This window comes from Bufo gargarizans, chromosome 2 (genome assembly GCF_014858855.1).
Source record: "Bufo gargarizans isolate SCDJY-AF-19 chromosome 2, ASM1485885v1, whole genome shotgun sequence".
In the NCBI taxonomy this organism is placed as follows: domain Eukaryota; kingdom Metazoa; phylum Chordata; class Amphibia; order Anura; family Bufonidae; genus Bufo; species Bufo gargarizans.
The window spans coordinates 668684483-668700805 of NC_058081.1; the positions used below are offsets into that span (position 1 = coordinate 668684483).

General features: G+C 40.4%; 1 protein-coding gene across 2 annotated transcripts in view; it reads right to left on the reverse strand.

Annotated features, from left to right (window-relative positions):
* The window catches only part of DRD2 (dopamine receptor D2), a 253047-nt gene that overhangs the window by 152320 nt on the left and 84404 nt on the right, over positions 1-16323 (reverse strand). For both annotated transcript variants that reach the window (XM_044278450.1, XM_044278448.1), the window contains exon 2: positions 8011-8120. In XM_044278450.1, the coding sequence (XP_044134385.1) occupies positions 8011-8120 (110 nt within the window). The remainder of the gene's footprint in view (positions 1-8010; positions 8121-16323) is intronic.

Below are 16323 nucleotides of genomic sequence, written 5' to 3' on the forward strand. Positions count from 1 at the left end.
AGGATGTCTGCCACTAGGTGTTGCTGATCACACGTATCACTGCCTCACTAGACCTCGCTATGTTTCACTGACATCACGGTATGTATACACTAAATGTCCTCTCATTCAATAACAAACTGCCTAAAAACAGGATCGCATTCTCTACACCCCTTGCTGATCACACGTATCACTGCCTCACTAGACCTCGCTATGTTTCACTGACATCACGGTATCTATACACTAAATGTCCTCTCATTCAATAACAAACTGCCTAAAAACAGGATCGCATTCTCTACACCCCTGGGTGTAGAGAATGCGATCCTGTTTTTAGGCAGTTTGTTATTGAATGAGAGGACATTTAGTGTATAGATACCGTGATGTCAGTGAAACATAGCGAGGTCTAGTGAGGCAGTGATACGTGTGATCAGCAACACCTAGTGGCAGACATCCTGCATAGCAGGGAGAGGAACGCCAAGCACTGAATGAGTGCAGGAATACGGCTACATTGACCCTTATGTCATAAATAGGGGCAACATTGTAGCTTATCCGTTCATTTGAAGCATTGTCACCAACTAGTCAAACAGGGGATACACTAGAACATGTTATTTACAGTTCAACAACAATTGTGTCAGGGAGGCCTGGAATAAAGGCTCTCTGTAGGGCACCCTAAATAATAATAAATAAATAAATATTAAAAAATAAAATCAAGCCCATAGCACAAGTGATAAAATATTAAGTGAGAATCCCAAGTGTATCTCAAGGCTGTTTGCTGCACACAAACAGCCTCTACGCTATGATTAAATAGACATCATTGTATCTAGCCACATAATACAGACATAGTTACAAAAGGTTGCAAAATTTAGGCAGCCGGGTCTATCTAATTGTACCTCATACCTCTTTACAACTGAGAGTTTTAAAATTCCTTGTTCTTTTTCCAATTTATGTTGTGAGTTTATACCATTAATAATAAAGTTATATTTTAACTGTTAATAGGGATCCCTAAAGGGATTTTTTGGTCTCAGTGACCAAGTTAGTATTTTGAATTTATATCCCGAGGATCTCTAAAGGGACTGTGGAGAATCATTTATCAGATTGGCTTGCCTCCCAATTAAGTTATAATTGCTGCCACTGGGAAGTAATATATGAACTGATTAACATACAAGTAAACCACGGAAAACCGTTTATAAGCATTTGTAAAACCGTGTACCCACATACTCAATAATTCATGTGCCTGAATTAATCATCATTCACAGCAGGTTACTGACTGAGCTGCATACCTAAAGTACCATAGGTATGATAAGGCAGAGTATTTGATTGTATAGTCAGGAGGAAAATTAAAGTGAAGAATGGAACCAAATTATTATTATTATTGCATGTGCTCATAATAAAAATAATAACGTGTGGAATGAAACACAGAAACAGACCAATATATTCAAGGTATCTGCATAGAAGGCATAGGACTGTGTGCAGGAACCACACCAGAGAGGAAAAAAAGAGAAATCTGCAGGAAATTGTGTCGAGAGGAGGGCAGACATATAAGATCAAAGGCGAAATGTCCTGTGAGACGATGGGAGTTGTGTATGTGCTGGAGTGCCCTTGTAGGCTCCAGTATATAGGCAGAACTCTTCGGATTGGTAAAGTACCCACATTTATGTTTGCTGCAATCAGCATATTGACTGCACATAGGTTTTGCTGCATTTAGCGCATTGACCGCACAGATACCGGTACTCATTGACTATTTATGGGTTGCATCCAGCATATGAACAGTAGTTATACCGATATGGAATGAACATCCACAATATCGCTATTAAGTGAACTTTTATATTGTGAACACTACCTGGAAAATCACGCAAGAAGAAATATAGTATAATTTTATGGCTATATATGGTTTTTAGGGTGGAATACTAATTATATGCATTTTAGTGGTCTTATTAATTATTTTTTTATTTATCTATGGAGTCTGCCTAATACACTAAACTGGACTAATATTTTAGTTAATAATATATTATATATTTTATGTATATGTGCTAATTAATAGGTTCATTGTCCATTGACCAGATATTTAGTGCCCCCCGTTTTTTTTCATATATAAGAAAAAAATGTAAGAAAAGGGGCAGCACCGTCTCTGATGCAAACAGAAAGGGTGCAACAAGGCCAGTGTTGGTATAAGCAAATCCAATGGATAGAAAAAAAAAAATGGGCAGCACTCCACGTAGTAAAAAAATACTAAATTACTTTATTTACCCAAACAGGACATGCAACGTTTCAGCTCTATACTGGAGCTTTTCTCAAGCCTGAGAAAGGCTCCAGTATAGAGCCGAAACGTCGCATGTCCTTTTTGGGTAAATAAAGTAATTTAGTATTTTTTTGCTTCGTGGAGTGCTGCCCATTTTTTTTCTTTATATATATATCCATGAGAAAAACTGTGGCTGCACTCCCTTGAGGACTTGTGTAGATTATAGGGTGCCCGCGATGGTCCCTCGATTCAGGACGGCAAATAGCAAAAAAGGTTTCGCAGCACTCCTTGAAAGATAAAATGTGCTCTTTTATTCACACATATCAAGTGACAAGTCACTTGATATGTGTGAATAAAAGAGCACATTTTATCTTTCAAGGAGTGCTGTGAAACCTTTTTTGCTATATATATATATATATATATATATATATATATATACACATTTATCTTAGCCTCTATTTCTGAAATGTGTCTGGCAGGATTTGAACTCACAACCTTCACCCAAGAACATTAACCACTACACTATAGAGGTGCATGGCCATTTACTAAAACAAATAACATATGAGACTTCTGCTGTATAGGAATACTTACTACTAGTACAATTTTTTTTGTAACTGGCCATGCAGCTCTATAGTGTAGTGGTTAACATTCTTGGCTGTAATGTAGATGGTTGTGAGTTTGAATCCTTTCAGAAATTGAGGATGAATTAGATTTAAATACACTGACTAGAGCATTGAGGTCAAACACATGCAATATTTGGCCGAGCATAGCGATTCTCAAGCTGAATTGGTGTTCGGCCGAGCGTGCTTGCCTAACTCTACAGTGGACCAAAAATTCTCTGTTTGCTGTAGAGGTAATACTTTCTGTTTGCTGTAGAGTTACTGAACATGCATATTATAGGCAGGTGTAAAACATCACCCTGTACATAATTGTGCAGTGGACCAACATCATCCTAGCTAATCAATTCTGTTAGCTGTATGCTTGGTATACACTATGGCCAACAGACAGTTGCATTGACAAACATGATGCTGTGGCAGGCACAAGTAGCAGCAGAATAAGGTTGTGGTAGCAGCTGCAGCAACAGGTTAAAGCTGCCACTGTCAATCCAGCTGTATTAAAATGGTTGACAGAGGGACCCCCCTTCCTTTATTAACCCCATGGATGCCGCTGGGGTTATAGCAGTGTCAGTATACAGTGTCAGCATACATCTGACACTTGCTGCTGATGACGGCGGTGCACAGGCGGCAAAGTTAAAGCCACTGTGCACAGATCGTGCAGAGAGCACAGATGAGGGAGGCAGGAGCTATTTGGGGCACAGATTGGGACAGGGGGCACAGATGAAGGGCACATATTTGTTTCTCGATAGTATACTAGGTACATACAGTACAGACCAAAAGTTTGGACATACCTTCTCATTCAAAGAGTTTTCTTTATTTTCATGACTATGAAAATTGTAGATTCACACTGAAGGCATCAAAACTATGAATTAACACATGTGGAATTTTATACATAACAAAAAAGTGTGAAACAACTGAAAATATGTCATATTCTAGGTTCTTCAAAGTAGCCATCTTTTGCTTTGATTACTGCTTTGCACACTCTTGGCATTCTCTTAATGAGCTTCAAGAGGTAGTCACCTGAAATGGTTTTCACTTCACAGGTGTGCTCTGTCAGGTTTAATAAGTGGGATTTCTTGCCTTTTAAATGGGGTTGGGACCATCAGTTGCGTTGTGGAGAAGTCAGGTGGATACACAGCTGATAGTCCTACTGAATAGACTGTTAGAATTTGTATTATGGCAAGAAAAAAGCAGCTAAGTAAAGAAAAACGAGTGGCCATCATTACTTTAAGAAATGAAGGTCAGTCAGTCAGCCGACAAATTGGGAAACCTTTGAAAGTAAGGGCTATTTGACCATGAAGGACAGTGATGGGGTGCTGCGCCAGATGATCTGGCCTCCACAGTCATCGGACCTGAACCCAATCGAGATGGTTTGGGGTGAGCTGGACGACAGAGTGAAGGCAAAAGGGCCAACAAGTGCTAAGCATCTCTGGGAACTCCTTCAAGACTGTTGGAAGACCATTTCAGGTGACTCCCTCTTGAAGCTCATCAAGAGAATGCCAAGAGTGTGCAAAGCAGTAATCAAAGCAAAAGGTGGCTACTTTGAAGAACCTAGAATATGATATATTTTCAGTTGTTTCACACTTTTTTGTTATGTATATAATTCCACATGTGTTAATTCATAGTTTTGATGCCTTCATAGTCATGAAAATAAAAAAAACTCTTTGAATGAGAAGGTGTGTCCAAACTTTTGGTCTGTACTGTATATATATATATATATATATATATATACACATACATACATAAATACACAAATACACACGTGCGCGGGGCGTGTGTGTTTGTGCTTTAGGGTGCACACCCTAATGCAATAGGCTGCGCACGCCTATGAGTATATGACTTTCATTATTACCAGCCTAGTCTGAACAATAGTTTTCTTATGTATTACAAGAGACTGTACTTCATTGAGGATTTGCCCATATGAATGGGAGATTGTGCTTAATGCCGGATTGTATCAAGAGACTGTTTAATGCCTGTGGATGTATTGTAATCAAGAGTCATCACCAGTAAAGAGCCATTTGAGTTTCACCCTGTTTGCCTCAGACTCAATTCCTCTATTAACACTATAGTAAATGGTTGTACCTCCATCCAAAAGGTACTGGCGTCACGATTACAAGGGACATTGCCACTGGCACATGCCCAGTGACGACATAACCACGAGTAACCAGAACTGTATTTACCTCGGCCTACCTATTGCTCACACCGAGACCTCACACATAATACCCCTGCAAGGTCTGGCATACCGCACTAGCAATTCTGGAGCGTCTATTCTTATGACTCTATGTTGTGTCATTCCTTTATTAATCCTGTTAGAATTTATAAATTAACTAGCAGTTTGCAATAAAGGTAGAGCTAGACTGTGCAGGGACACCTTCAACTGGTAACACCCATCTGGATCTCCATTGCAAACTTCTACTGATTAATTCATAACTTTTAGCAGGAATAATAAAGGATTTGCATATCAGAGTCATAAAAATAGATCCCCAGGAAACTGTTATTACACAGGGATGCAGACATGTCAGGAGAGATGACAGGTCCTCTTTAAATAGTGCTATGGTACCTAAAAGTGAGCAAAAAGTGTCAACATTATGCAGTGCTTCTCTGCAAGCCACCAGTTAACAAAATGCACTACCATCTGGAGATTTGCAGGTTTGTATCCCAATTATTATTTTTTTACGTTTCTATGGCTGTAGATCAAAAAATAAAAGACTAGAATACTAGAATACTAAGAGCATGTCTTATGGAACCTTATTCATTTCCACCGAGTTAGATCAATAGACCCATTTAAATCTTTTTATTTTCCTGAACTATTCTCACCTAGTGCTGTAACGCTTGAATACTTTGAATGGCTATCCCAATATAAAGCTATAACATGCATCGTATAGTATGTCAAAGGAACAATTTGTTTTATATCCGTAATTGTTGTACTAACTACTAACCAAGGCGCTCTCACATTTACAATGTTCTTGTGTATTTCTTTTTTGTCTAAGACTACAGCAACCCTCCTGGTAAATTGATAGACCTGTCAGCAGTACCTTTTACATGCAGGGAGTTCATTTCTGAGATGTAGTTTAATTCCCAGGGTGCATTCTGTATCCAAGATAAGTTTCACATGGATTTATGTTAAAGTAGCTGGATGTGTGCAGCACGAGCCCTGATTTAAATGTCATTGCACACTGTGTATGACTGTGGTGCAGTTACATTTACCACTAGGCAGAAAAAAGATTTGTAGAAATGTAAAATTGCAAGTGGCATTTGTATCTATATGGGTCTAATTGTACTTAAATCACACACTTTTTTTTTTTTTTTACTTAGATACTGTGAGATAGTGACAGATCTCACAGAGGTGAGAAGCAAGGAAGGGGTGGATAGTGCGGTCCACACCCCTAGTCCACCACAGGTGAGACCAGCTGGAGGTGCTCGGGCTGGCATAAAGCACCTCCTAGGGTGTCAGTTTGGGGGAAGGAGATTCGTTGTTCAACAGGGTCCTGCTGGACCCGGCTGGCTGAGGGACCACGGGGCTAGGTGCTAACTGGAGCATTGGGGGACATGGTGATGCCTGGGTGCAAGGGTCACTAGGCCGGTGTCGGAGGGACTACAGGGCCACACTCCCCCATAAAGGTACTGGATGTGAGACCGTGTGTGAACAGGGCTCTGTACAGCCAGGCGGCTGTGGGACACTGGGCTGGAAAAGCCGCTTATAATTACTGTGTGCAAACGGTGCTTAAAGTAAGGTAGGAAGATACCTTGTTTAGTTAGAGCCCAGCCGGGCAGGTGTTTATTTTGTATGATTTATGTTTGTCTTGCTGAGGTGCCAAATAAAAGCGATGCTTGGACCTTAAACTTGGTGACTGGCAAAGATACTTCTGTGAATGACCCTCAGAGAAGAGCTACCCCCCCCCCCCCCCTAATACATACTGCAGGATATAAATATAGCTCATGTAAGGTTTGTACAAAATAAAACAACCAATGTCTCTTGACAGGACATTACCAATGAAGGGGCTATTCCTAACCAGGTATATTGAAAAGCTATGGACACCTTTCAATCAATTTTTATTTTTACTGAATTGAATCTATCACCTATCAATCTGGCTTACATTAATGTGGTTGTTTGGTTTCCAATATTGATGACCTATCCTCAGGAGCGCTGCATTCTCTTCAACAGTCAATTGTGGGGGTGCCAGGAGTTGGATCTCAGCGGATCTGATATTGATAACCTACCCTGAGGCTAGATCATCAATATCGAAAACCAAATAAACTTTTTAAAAATTCTCAACCATTCTTTTGCAGACTGCATGTCTCTATTCTCCTGAATGATCCATTAAGCTGACATCTTTACAGCCAAGTAAAACAAATGTGCAGTAAATAAAAAATAGGTTAACTTAGAAGTCATTCAGGAGGCCAGAGATGAGGGCTACAGAGTGAGCTGATGGAGAGCTTGTCTAACGGACTTCATGTTCAAGAAGAATAAGCAGCCTGCAATATACATAAGTGAAAACATGCAGGCTGCAGAAGACAAACAGTACAGAATGTTTTAATTCAAATTACAATGACTTTTATCCACAATATACTAAATTCAATATAAAAATAAAAGTAAATAAATCTGATAGTAAAGTTGTCCATAGCCTTTAATTCTAATCTGGGTTAAAGGGTTTGGCCATCAAAACATATCATATTTAAAAGCACTTCAAGTATATCACTTTTTGGCATCAAATGCCTGTACGCATATATACACATCATCTGGGGTCATATGAACCTCCTTCTTCATCTTTCCTGTCTTCTGATCTAAAAAATGGCTGAAAAATTCATTCAAACTGAACAGCTAAGAGTATTTGGAAAATGCAGTTGAATTCAATTAGTTTTGAATTAATTTGCTCATCTCCACTAATGGAGGCTTAAACATAGATTTAATATTCAGCTTCTTGTATGTTGTGCCATATACAAATGTACAGACATACAGAAACTACCTAAAGAAATTTACACCAGAGTAAACTTTAATTTGGTTGCCTTTACACTCAATACGATATATCTAAAATGATAAAATGTCTGAGTTGCTCTTTATCAGCAATGTGAATATGTCACTATGGTCGTAGTAAGAACTAAGTGTTCTTTTTTTATATAGAATAGTCTTGCCGTATACAGTCACCATTGTCAAACCAGAAGAGCAATGTCTCTTACCTGTCAATGCTGATGGCACAAAGATTAAGGATACTTGCTGTACACATCATAACATCAAGGGTCACAAAGATGTCACAGTGAATACGACTAAACCTCCACTCGCCAACCACCTAAGAAGTATAAAGAGATGGAAGAACAGACGATCAATAGCGCAGATATTTATCTGATAAAAGAGAATTACAGTTCCAAGAAGCTGAAAACCAGAAAAACTGCAAGAGGCTTATACAGTACATTCATACACGCAACAGATGTGTGTGAAGATAAAAAAGATACCGTGCTATAAATGGACTTTTATTGACAGAAAAATGACCTGCTATAAGAAGGAGAGCAAAAGAGCTGAGGTTATATGTTCTCCTGAAATCTTGAGTCAGAGTGAGATCTTTGTAAACCAAAGCAATCTTAAACTATCTTAGATTAAAGCATATCTTGGTTCACTGTAAAATAGAAGTTGAAACATTTTGTGTCTTCATACTCATGCAAAGTCGTGTGGAAGGAACCATGACGGGGCAGATAGAGTCCCTATCATTCACTATAACAGCGTTATAGACACTCTGTGCTATGTCATGCAGAGACATAACTATTGCAGTTGCACCCATAGAGACTGTTATGGGGCCCAGCAGTGGCAGGGGAGACCGGGACTCCCCCACCAATATATAGCCATTAATATGAGCTGTAGGACCTGTGGTGATGTCATCATCATGTCGTCAGTACATTAGGAATGGAGCTAAACAGTGGAGAGGAGAAGTAGTGATGAAGGACCTCATCATGTGCCTTGAGAGTGCCAAACTTTGTGTGGATAAGAAAGTAGAGAAGCATGGATTCAGTGTAAGAACTACAATGAGGGCACTATGGGGCATAACTATAGTATGGAGCCCAGCTAAGGATGAGCGAGTAAATTCTACCAATTTGGAATTTTTCCTGAATTTAAAAATTCTAATGAACTCAAATAGGGATGGGTGATAGAGAGCGCACAATCAGTAAGCCTTATGTTCTCCTCACTGTTTACCTGCTCGTTGTTAGCATTGCATCAGCGATCAGGTGCCATTACAGCTCTGCCATCCCTATTCACTTAAGAATAGGTCATCAATATAGCAAAAAAAAAAAAAAAAAAAACTTTAAGAATTGGGAAATACATTCAACCATTTTGGGATTAATTTCAGATGGACCAGAGAGAAACCCTCAAAGTAATATTCAACTGAAAGCTTACACTTCTCTCAATGAGACATGCAATTTAACTCTTTTTAGAAGGACAAGAAAACCTGAATGTCTCAAGAGAAGTTTGCCTTGCTTAGTTAACTGGTCTTGGGTGGTACTCTTCGGGGGTGCTCTTTATCATTAGTAGGGCCCCCCCAAAAAATAATGCAGGATTAGTGTTGTGTGCAAGTATATATGCAAATTTGCATATTCATATAATTTGCATGTAAAAATAATAAGCAGTTGAATATTACTTTTAGATTTTAGCAGCGTCGCTCTAGTATCTCTAGCCCCAGCCTATTTGAATTGTTAATTGTGTCTAATGCTGTGATTCTGTGTCAGTCTGAAGGGAAGATGACACATTGCACTGCAGGAGTTTATACTGTCAGAATTGAATGCTCCTTTTGAGCAGGCTCCGTTGTTAAACCTGAGAAGTGCCACAATCTGTCCAAGACTGTAACAAAAAAGGCGCAAAATAGGACTAGGCAAAAAGTTGGCAGAAAAGTTTATTTGCAGACCATCATGTCTTGCACGTTACAATGCTCATGCTCATGCACTTTACAATGCTCATGCATCTAATATATTTGTTACAAAGTGTGTGTGCCAAAAATTCTGGCACAAATATGGTAAGATTTTGGTTGCACTTAATATACAGTGTCTTCCCCAATTTTTTTTTCACATGCAGGTGACTCACTAATTACTATTAGATATATAATATGTTTTAAGATGACTGGTCAATGACTTTTTTGGTGGCTAAAAGATCAGAAATTTTTTCCATATACCCCACACTCTGTGAAGTTCCTAAAACAAATTTAAAGAGAAAGTTTACTGTCTACGGCTGTCTATCCAACTCCCCCCCCCCCCCTCCATTTTAGTTTTAGGTTTCTTTCTGTATGAAGAGGCTGTGGTGCTTCGCCAAAGTCTCTTCCTAGGCCATATGACATCGTTCACATGGTCTAGGTGCAGCTCTGCCTCATCTGAGTGATTGGGTCTGAGCTGTAATACCAAGCACAGTGCTATCAAATGGACAGAGCTGTGCTAGGTAAGGAGCAAAGAGGCTGCGGCGCTCACTGGAACATTGCAGTCTCCTCAAACAGCTGATTGGTGGGGGTGCCGGAAGTCAGACCCCAACATCTCATAACTCTCTGAGTGCAGATTTCATAGATGTTATCTGCATTCCTATGTAACACCCCACATAGCACAGTGAACTATTGTGTTATGTGGGGTGTTACATAGGACTGCATAGAACATCTACTACATTATCTGCACACAGAAATTTATCACTGTTATCTGGGCTGTTACATAGTACTGCAGGTGACAAATTAAAATTTGAGTTGCCAAATTTAAAATGCATACAAATTTTATAAAAAAAAAAAAAAGACTTGGAGGAGAAGATGAGACACAGGTCACAGTAGTGAGCCAGCTCTACATATAGGGGAATACAGCACCACATACATGTTACATCCAGTGACATCTCCTGTTATGTAGATCTTCTCTTTCCTTTTCTCCTCCATTTGACCCAGACCGCCATGACTAATTCTTTCAGCCGCATCTCGTGTCTACAGAGTTTATTACACAGACACGTTAGATTTCTCATAATTGGGGTCATTTATCAAACTGGTGTAAAGTACAACTAGCTTAGGTGCCCACAGCAACCAATCAGATTCCACCTTAAATTTTCCACTGGAGCTGTGAAAAATGAAAGGTGAAATCCTGTTGCTATGGGTAACTAACCCAGTTCAACTTTACACCAGTTTGATAAATTAGCACATGGGTCCCTACAGTGTCTACAGTAATTATAATGTCCCCTAGAGTGCCCCCAGTAATAATAACACCTTATATTGTGCTCCAGGTAATAATGCCTGTATAGTGTTCCCAAAAATAATGTCCCCTAATAAAAACGTAATTCCCCCCACACTGCCCCATATAGTAATTTCCCACACACTGCCCCATATAGTAATTCCCCCACACTACCCCCATATAGTAATTCCCCCACACTACCCCCATATAGTAATTTCCCCCACACTACCCCCATATAGTAATTTCCCCCACACTACCCCAATATAGTAATTTCCCCCACACTACCGCCATATAGTAATTTCCCCCACACTGCCCATATAGTAATTTCACCCACACTGCTCCATATAGTAATTTCCCCCACACTGCTCCATATAGTAATTTCCCCCACACTGCCCCATATAGTAATTTCCCCCACACTAACCCCATATAGTAATTTCCCCCACACTGCCCATATAGTAATTTCACCCACACTGCCCTATATAGTAATTTCCCCCACACTGCACTCCCATGAAATAATTTGTCCCCACACTGCCCCATGAAGTAGTTTGTCCTAAGTAACAATTTGCCCCACATGAAGTGATTTGCCCCCTTTTAATAATCTGCCTACCCCTGAACTGATTTTCTACCTCACTGCCCCATGTCCTCCTCTGCCCCCCCCCCCCCCCCCAAGTTGGCACACACAGAAACAAAACAAAAAATGAAAAGCTAATACTTGCCTGTGTCTAGCATGGTGAGGCAGACGTGCATTCTTCATTGTCCCGTGTCTCTCTCATCACAGGTGTGCAATGACATCATTACGCACACCTGCGCCGGGTTTTCACTACTGCATAGGCCTCAGGCCTACTAGGCCTGAAGCCTATGGTGGTGATTGGCGGTGGGGCAGGGAACTATTCGCTCCAGTGCCCCGCTCCAGTATGTGGGTGTTCAGTCGGCGTTGGGCCCCCTAGGGATGCTGGGCCCGAACAACCCTATTATAATCCACTGTTCAGTTCAATATTACTGAAAATTTACATTTATAATACAATATTGTTGAGAAGTCAGCAGTTATGCTTAATTTAGCTTGTACTGAATACGAGCACTGACTGCAGCATTATGGATGCTTTACACACATGTAATAGTATGTATAATAGTTAAAGGGTGCTTAATTTAATTATATGTATCCAATATCTGATAGGGGTTTAGTGGGGGTATGACCTCCACTGGTCATAATAATGAAGACCCTGTATTTTTCCATTTGAATAAAACAATAATAATAATAATAATAATATTTAATATAGTGCCACTATATTCCACAGTGCTTTACAAATTCAGAGGGTATATGTACAAAACAAAAAGACTTGTGTTGGGCGAGCATGCTCAGCCGAACACCATTGTCTCCTCCCCGCAGCCAATAAATGTGCAGGTAAGTACTGCCATTCACTTGTTGGCTACTGGCATTACAGTGATTGGCTGGAAAGTGTCATCGGGTGCTATATAGCACCCGATGACACATGTTCGGCTCAGTCTTAGTCAGGGAGAGCTGTGCTGAAGAAGGGAGCAAAATTGTAGTATATTATTGAAAAAACTTGTTAGAGACTCAAAAGTCCTTTTAAGGACTATTGTTGTATCTGGCAGGAATATACATTTTTAGCGCAACCTGCGCTAAATAGCTTGCAATTGTTTGGCCGCTACAGACAGCAACATTTTCTGCACTACATCTCCTGTGTAACGTGTGTGCAGACTAAAAATATGTTACATTCAGTGTATTTTTTCCATAGACGGTGTCCGCTACGGACAGTTACATTATTTGCGCTACATCTCCTGTATAACGTTTGCATATTGATTCAGTGTCATTTGTTATTAGCTGCTGGTAACAGAGACATTACTTGCCCTAAACCTACTGTATAACGTTTGCGCTTCCTAAAAATATCTGTAACATTCTGTGTACTATATTTGTGCATACATTTACAAAACTACTGTGCTACTGTACATGTGACATAATTGCAAGCCTATATACCAATTAATATGCGCAAGACGAGCAATAATGCCCATGGCCCTCTGCGCGGTGAAACTGTGCCTGCTGCCAGAGCACAAGAGACACACTCATCCACTATACCTAGCTTCATGTCCCAGTTTGCAGGGCGGAGCAGGACACCACTCAGAATAGTGCAACCAGGTGATCGGTTGGACTACAGCAGATGATGCTTCCAGTTGGTTAAGTAGCCAAGAGTCTGGTCAACAGAATCCTCACCCTGATACTCCTTCCTCCCACCGTGGAGAGTCTTGGCAAACAAGTGATCCCACACACGGATATTCCAAGGAGCTGAATTCATGGACATTCCATGATTTGGGCATCTCGACAAGCCCGCTTCAAGATGGACATGAGGAGATATTGTGCCCTGATTTTCAAACTCTAGTCACAAGAAGATGATGGTGGGGAACGGCAATTAGTGTTTCACATGGTGGATGATGATGATGAGACACAGTTGCCAATAAGACAAATGCAATTAGTGTCTCAAGAGGTTGATGATAAGGATGAAACACAGTTGTCAGTAACTGAGGTTGTTGTTAGGTCAACAAGTCAGGAGGATAACCAGAGTGAGAAAGTGGAAGAGGAGGTGGTGAACAATGAAGTCACTGACCCAACCTGGGAAGGTGGTAAGCCGAGCGAGGACAGCAGTACAGAGGGAGAGGGATCCGCAGCACCGCAACAGGCTGGAAGAGGCAGTGGGGTGGCAAAAGGGAGAAGGTGGACCACACCAAACAGGCCCACAACTGTTCCCCGGAGCACCCCCTTGCGGCAATCTCCATTGCAAAGTGGTAGATGTTCTGCAGTTTGGCGCTTATTTGAGGACAGTGCGGATGATAAAAGAATTGGCATTTGCTACCTGTGCTGTACCAAAATGAGCAGGGGCCTGAACACTAGTAACCTCACCACCACCAGCATGATCCGCCACATAGCATCATCAAAAGACCCTAATAGGTGGGCCGAACGCCTGGTTCCACAATCACAATCACATGACTGCCTCCTCTTCCCCTGTGTTATGTGCTCGCCATTCCCCTGTCCAAGATGCAGGTATGGATGCCTACCTCCATGCACCTGGACCTTCGCAAGCACCTCCAGCTAGCACATCCTCTTCTGTGTCCCAGATCAACGTACAGATGTCTATACCCCAGGCCTTTAAAACAAAAGCACAAATACACAGCCACCCACCCACAGGCCATAGCACCAAATGCGCACCTTTCCAAATTGCTGGCCCTGGAAATGTTGCTATTTTGGCTTGTGGATACTGAGGTTTTCCACAGTCTTATGACGGTAGCAGTCTTGTGTTACTCTGTCCCCAGCCGCCAATGTTTTTCACGGTGTACAGTCCCAGCCTTACATAATTCTGTTTTTTACAGAAACACCCCATATGTGGTTGTAAACTGCTGTACGGGCACACGGCATTGCGCAGAAGGAAAGGAACGCCATAGGGTTTTTGGAAGGGAGATTTTGCTGGACTGGTTTTTTGACACCATGTTCCATTTGTAGCCCCCCTGATGCACCCAAAAAATTGACCCCATTTTAGAAACTATGGGATAAGGTGGCAGTTTTGTTGGTACTATTTTTGGTTGCGCTATATTGCACTTTTTGCGAGGCAAGGTAACAAGAAATAGCTGTTTTGGCACCGTTTTTATTTTTTGTTATTTACAACATTCATCTGACAGGTTAGATCATGTGGTATTTTTATAGAGCAGGTTGTTACGGACGCGAAAATAAAATAGTTTCAGTTTTACATAACAAAGCATTTAAAAAAAAATATATAATTTTTTAGAGTCTCCACATTCTGAAACGTATTTTTTTATTAATTTTTTGGGCGACTATCTTGTGTAGGGGCTCATTTCTTTCAGGATGAGATGACGGTTTAATTGGCACTATTATAGGGTGCATATAACTTTGTGATCGCTTGCTATTACACTTTTTGTGATGTAAGGTGACAAAAAATGGCTTTTTGACACAATTTTTTATTTATTTTTTACGGTATTCACCTGAGGGGTTAGGTCATGTGATATTTTTATATAGCAGGTTATTACGGATGCGGTGATACCTAATATGTCAACATTTTTATTTATTTAAGTTTTACAGAATGATATCACTATTGAAACAAAAAAAAACATGTTTTAGTGTTTACATATTCTGAAAGACATAGGTTTTTTTTTTCAGTTTTTGGGCGATTGCCTTAGGTAGGGAGGATATCATTTTTGCTGGATGAGATGACAGTTTGGCACTATTTTGGGTGCATATGACTTTTTGATCGCTTGCTATTATGCTTTTTGTGATGTAAGGTGACAAAAAATGGCTTTTTTGACACCATTTTTATTTTACGGTATTCACCTGAGGGATTATGTATAGGTCATGTGGTATTTTTATAGAGCCGGTCGTTACAGACTTGTAAATACCTACTATGTATACTTTTTTACTTTTTTTTATCTATTTAAGTTTTGCACAATAATATAATTTTTGAAACAAACAAAAAAAAAACCATGTTTTAGTGTCTCCATAGTCTGAGCGCCATAGTTTTTTCAGTTTTTGGGTGATTCTCTTAGGGTAGAGTATCATTTTGGCAGGATGAGATGACGGTTTGATTGGCACTATTTTGGGGATGAATATGACTTTTTGATCGCTTGCTATTACACTTTATAGGTGACCTAAAATTGCTTTTTAGGCCTGTATTATTTGCCGAATTTAACAAAAAAAATAGCGCTGCTCCCCATCATTGTACCCCTCAGATTCCGCGTTCACACAAGAGCGTGGGATCTGAGTGTAAAAACTGTGTAAAATTGACATTAAATAAAATTTTTATGAAACTTACCGCCTCTATCTGCTTGCGACGGGCCGGCCGCCGTCATCTTTCTTGAATATCTGGCGCAAAATCTCGCAGATTGCGTCATCGTGCCGGCCAGCGTAGTGACATCATACGTCACCACGCAAGGGATTTCGGCCAAGATCTTCAATCATGTTGGCGGCTGACGGCCCGTTGCGAGCAAATGGAGGCTGTAAGTTTGAAATTTTTTACACTATTTAAGGTTAAATCGATTCGCTACCACGAAGCATGAGAAAACTTGGCTTTGAGGCGAATTTATTTTATCCTGAAATTCACTTTGTGGGATTCGATTCGCTCATCTATAGTCATGACCTATCCATTATTATCTGATCGGTCTATCACCCAACACCTCCACTGGACAGAAGACATTTTGCATTCACTCTTTTGCCAGTGTAGGGGAAGGTTGCTGTGAGGAGCAGGGACAGGCTGTTAGGGACACAAAATGCTAGCTAATAGGGCCAAAAAAGTCCTTTTA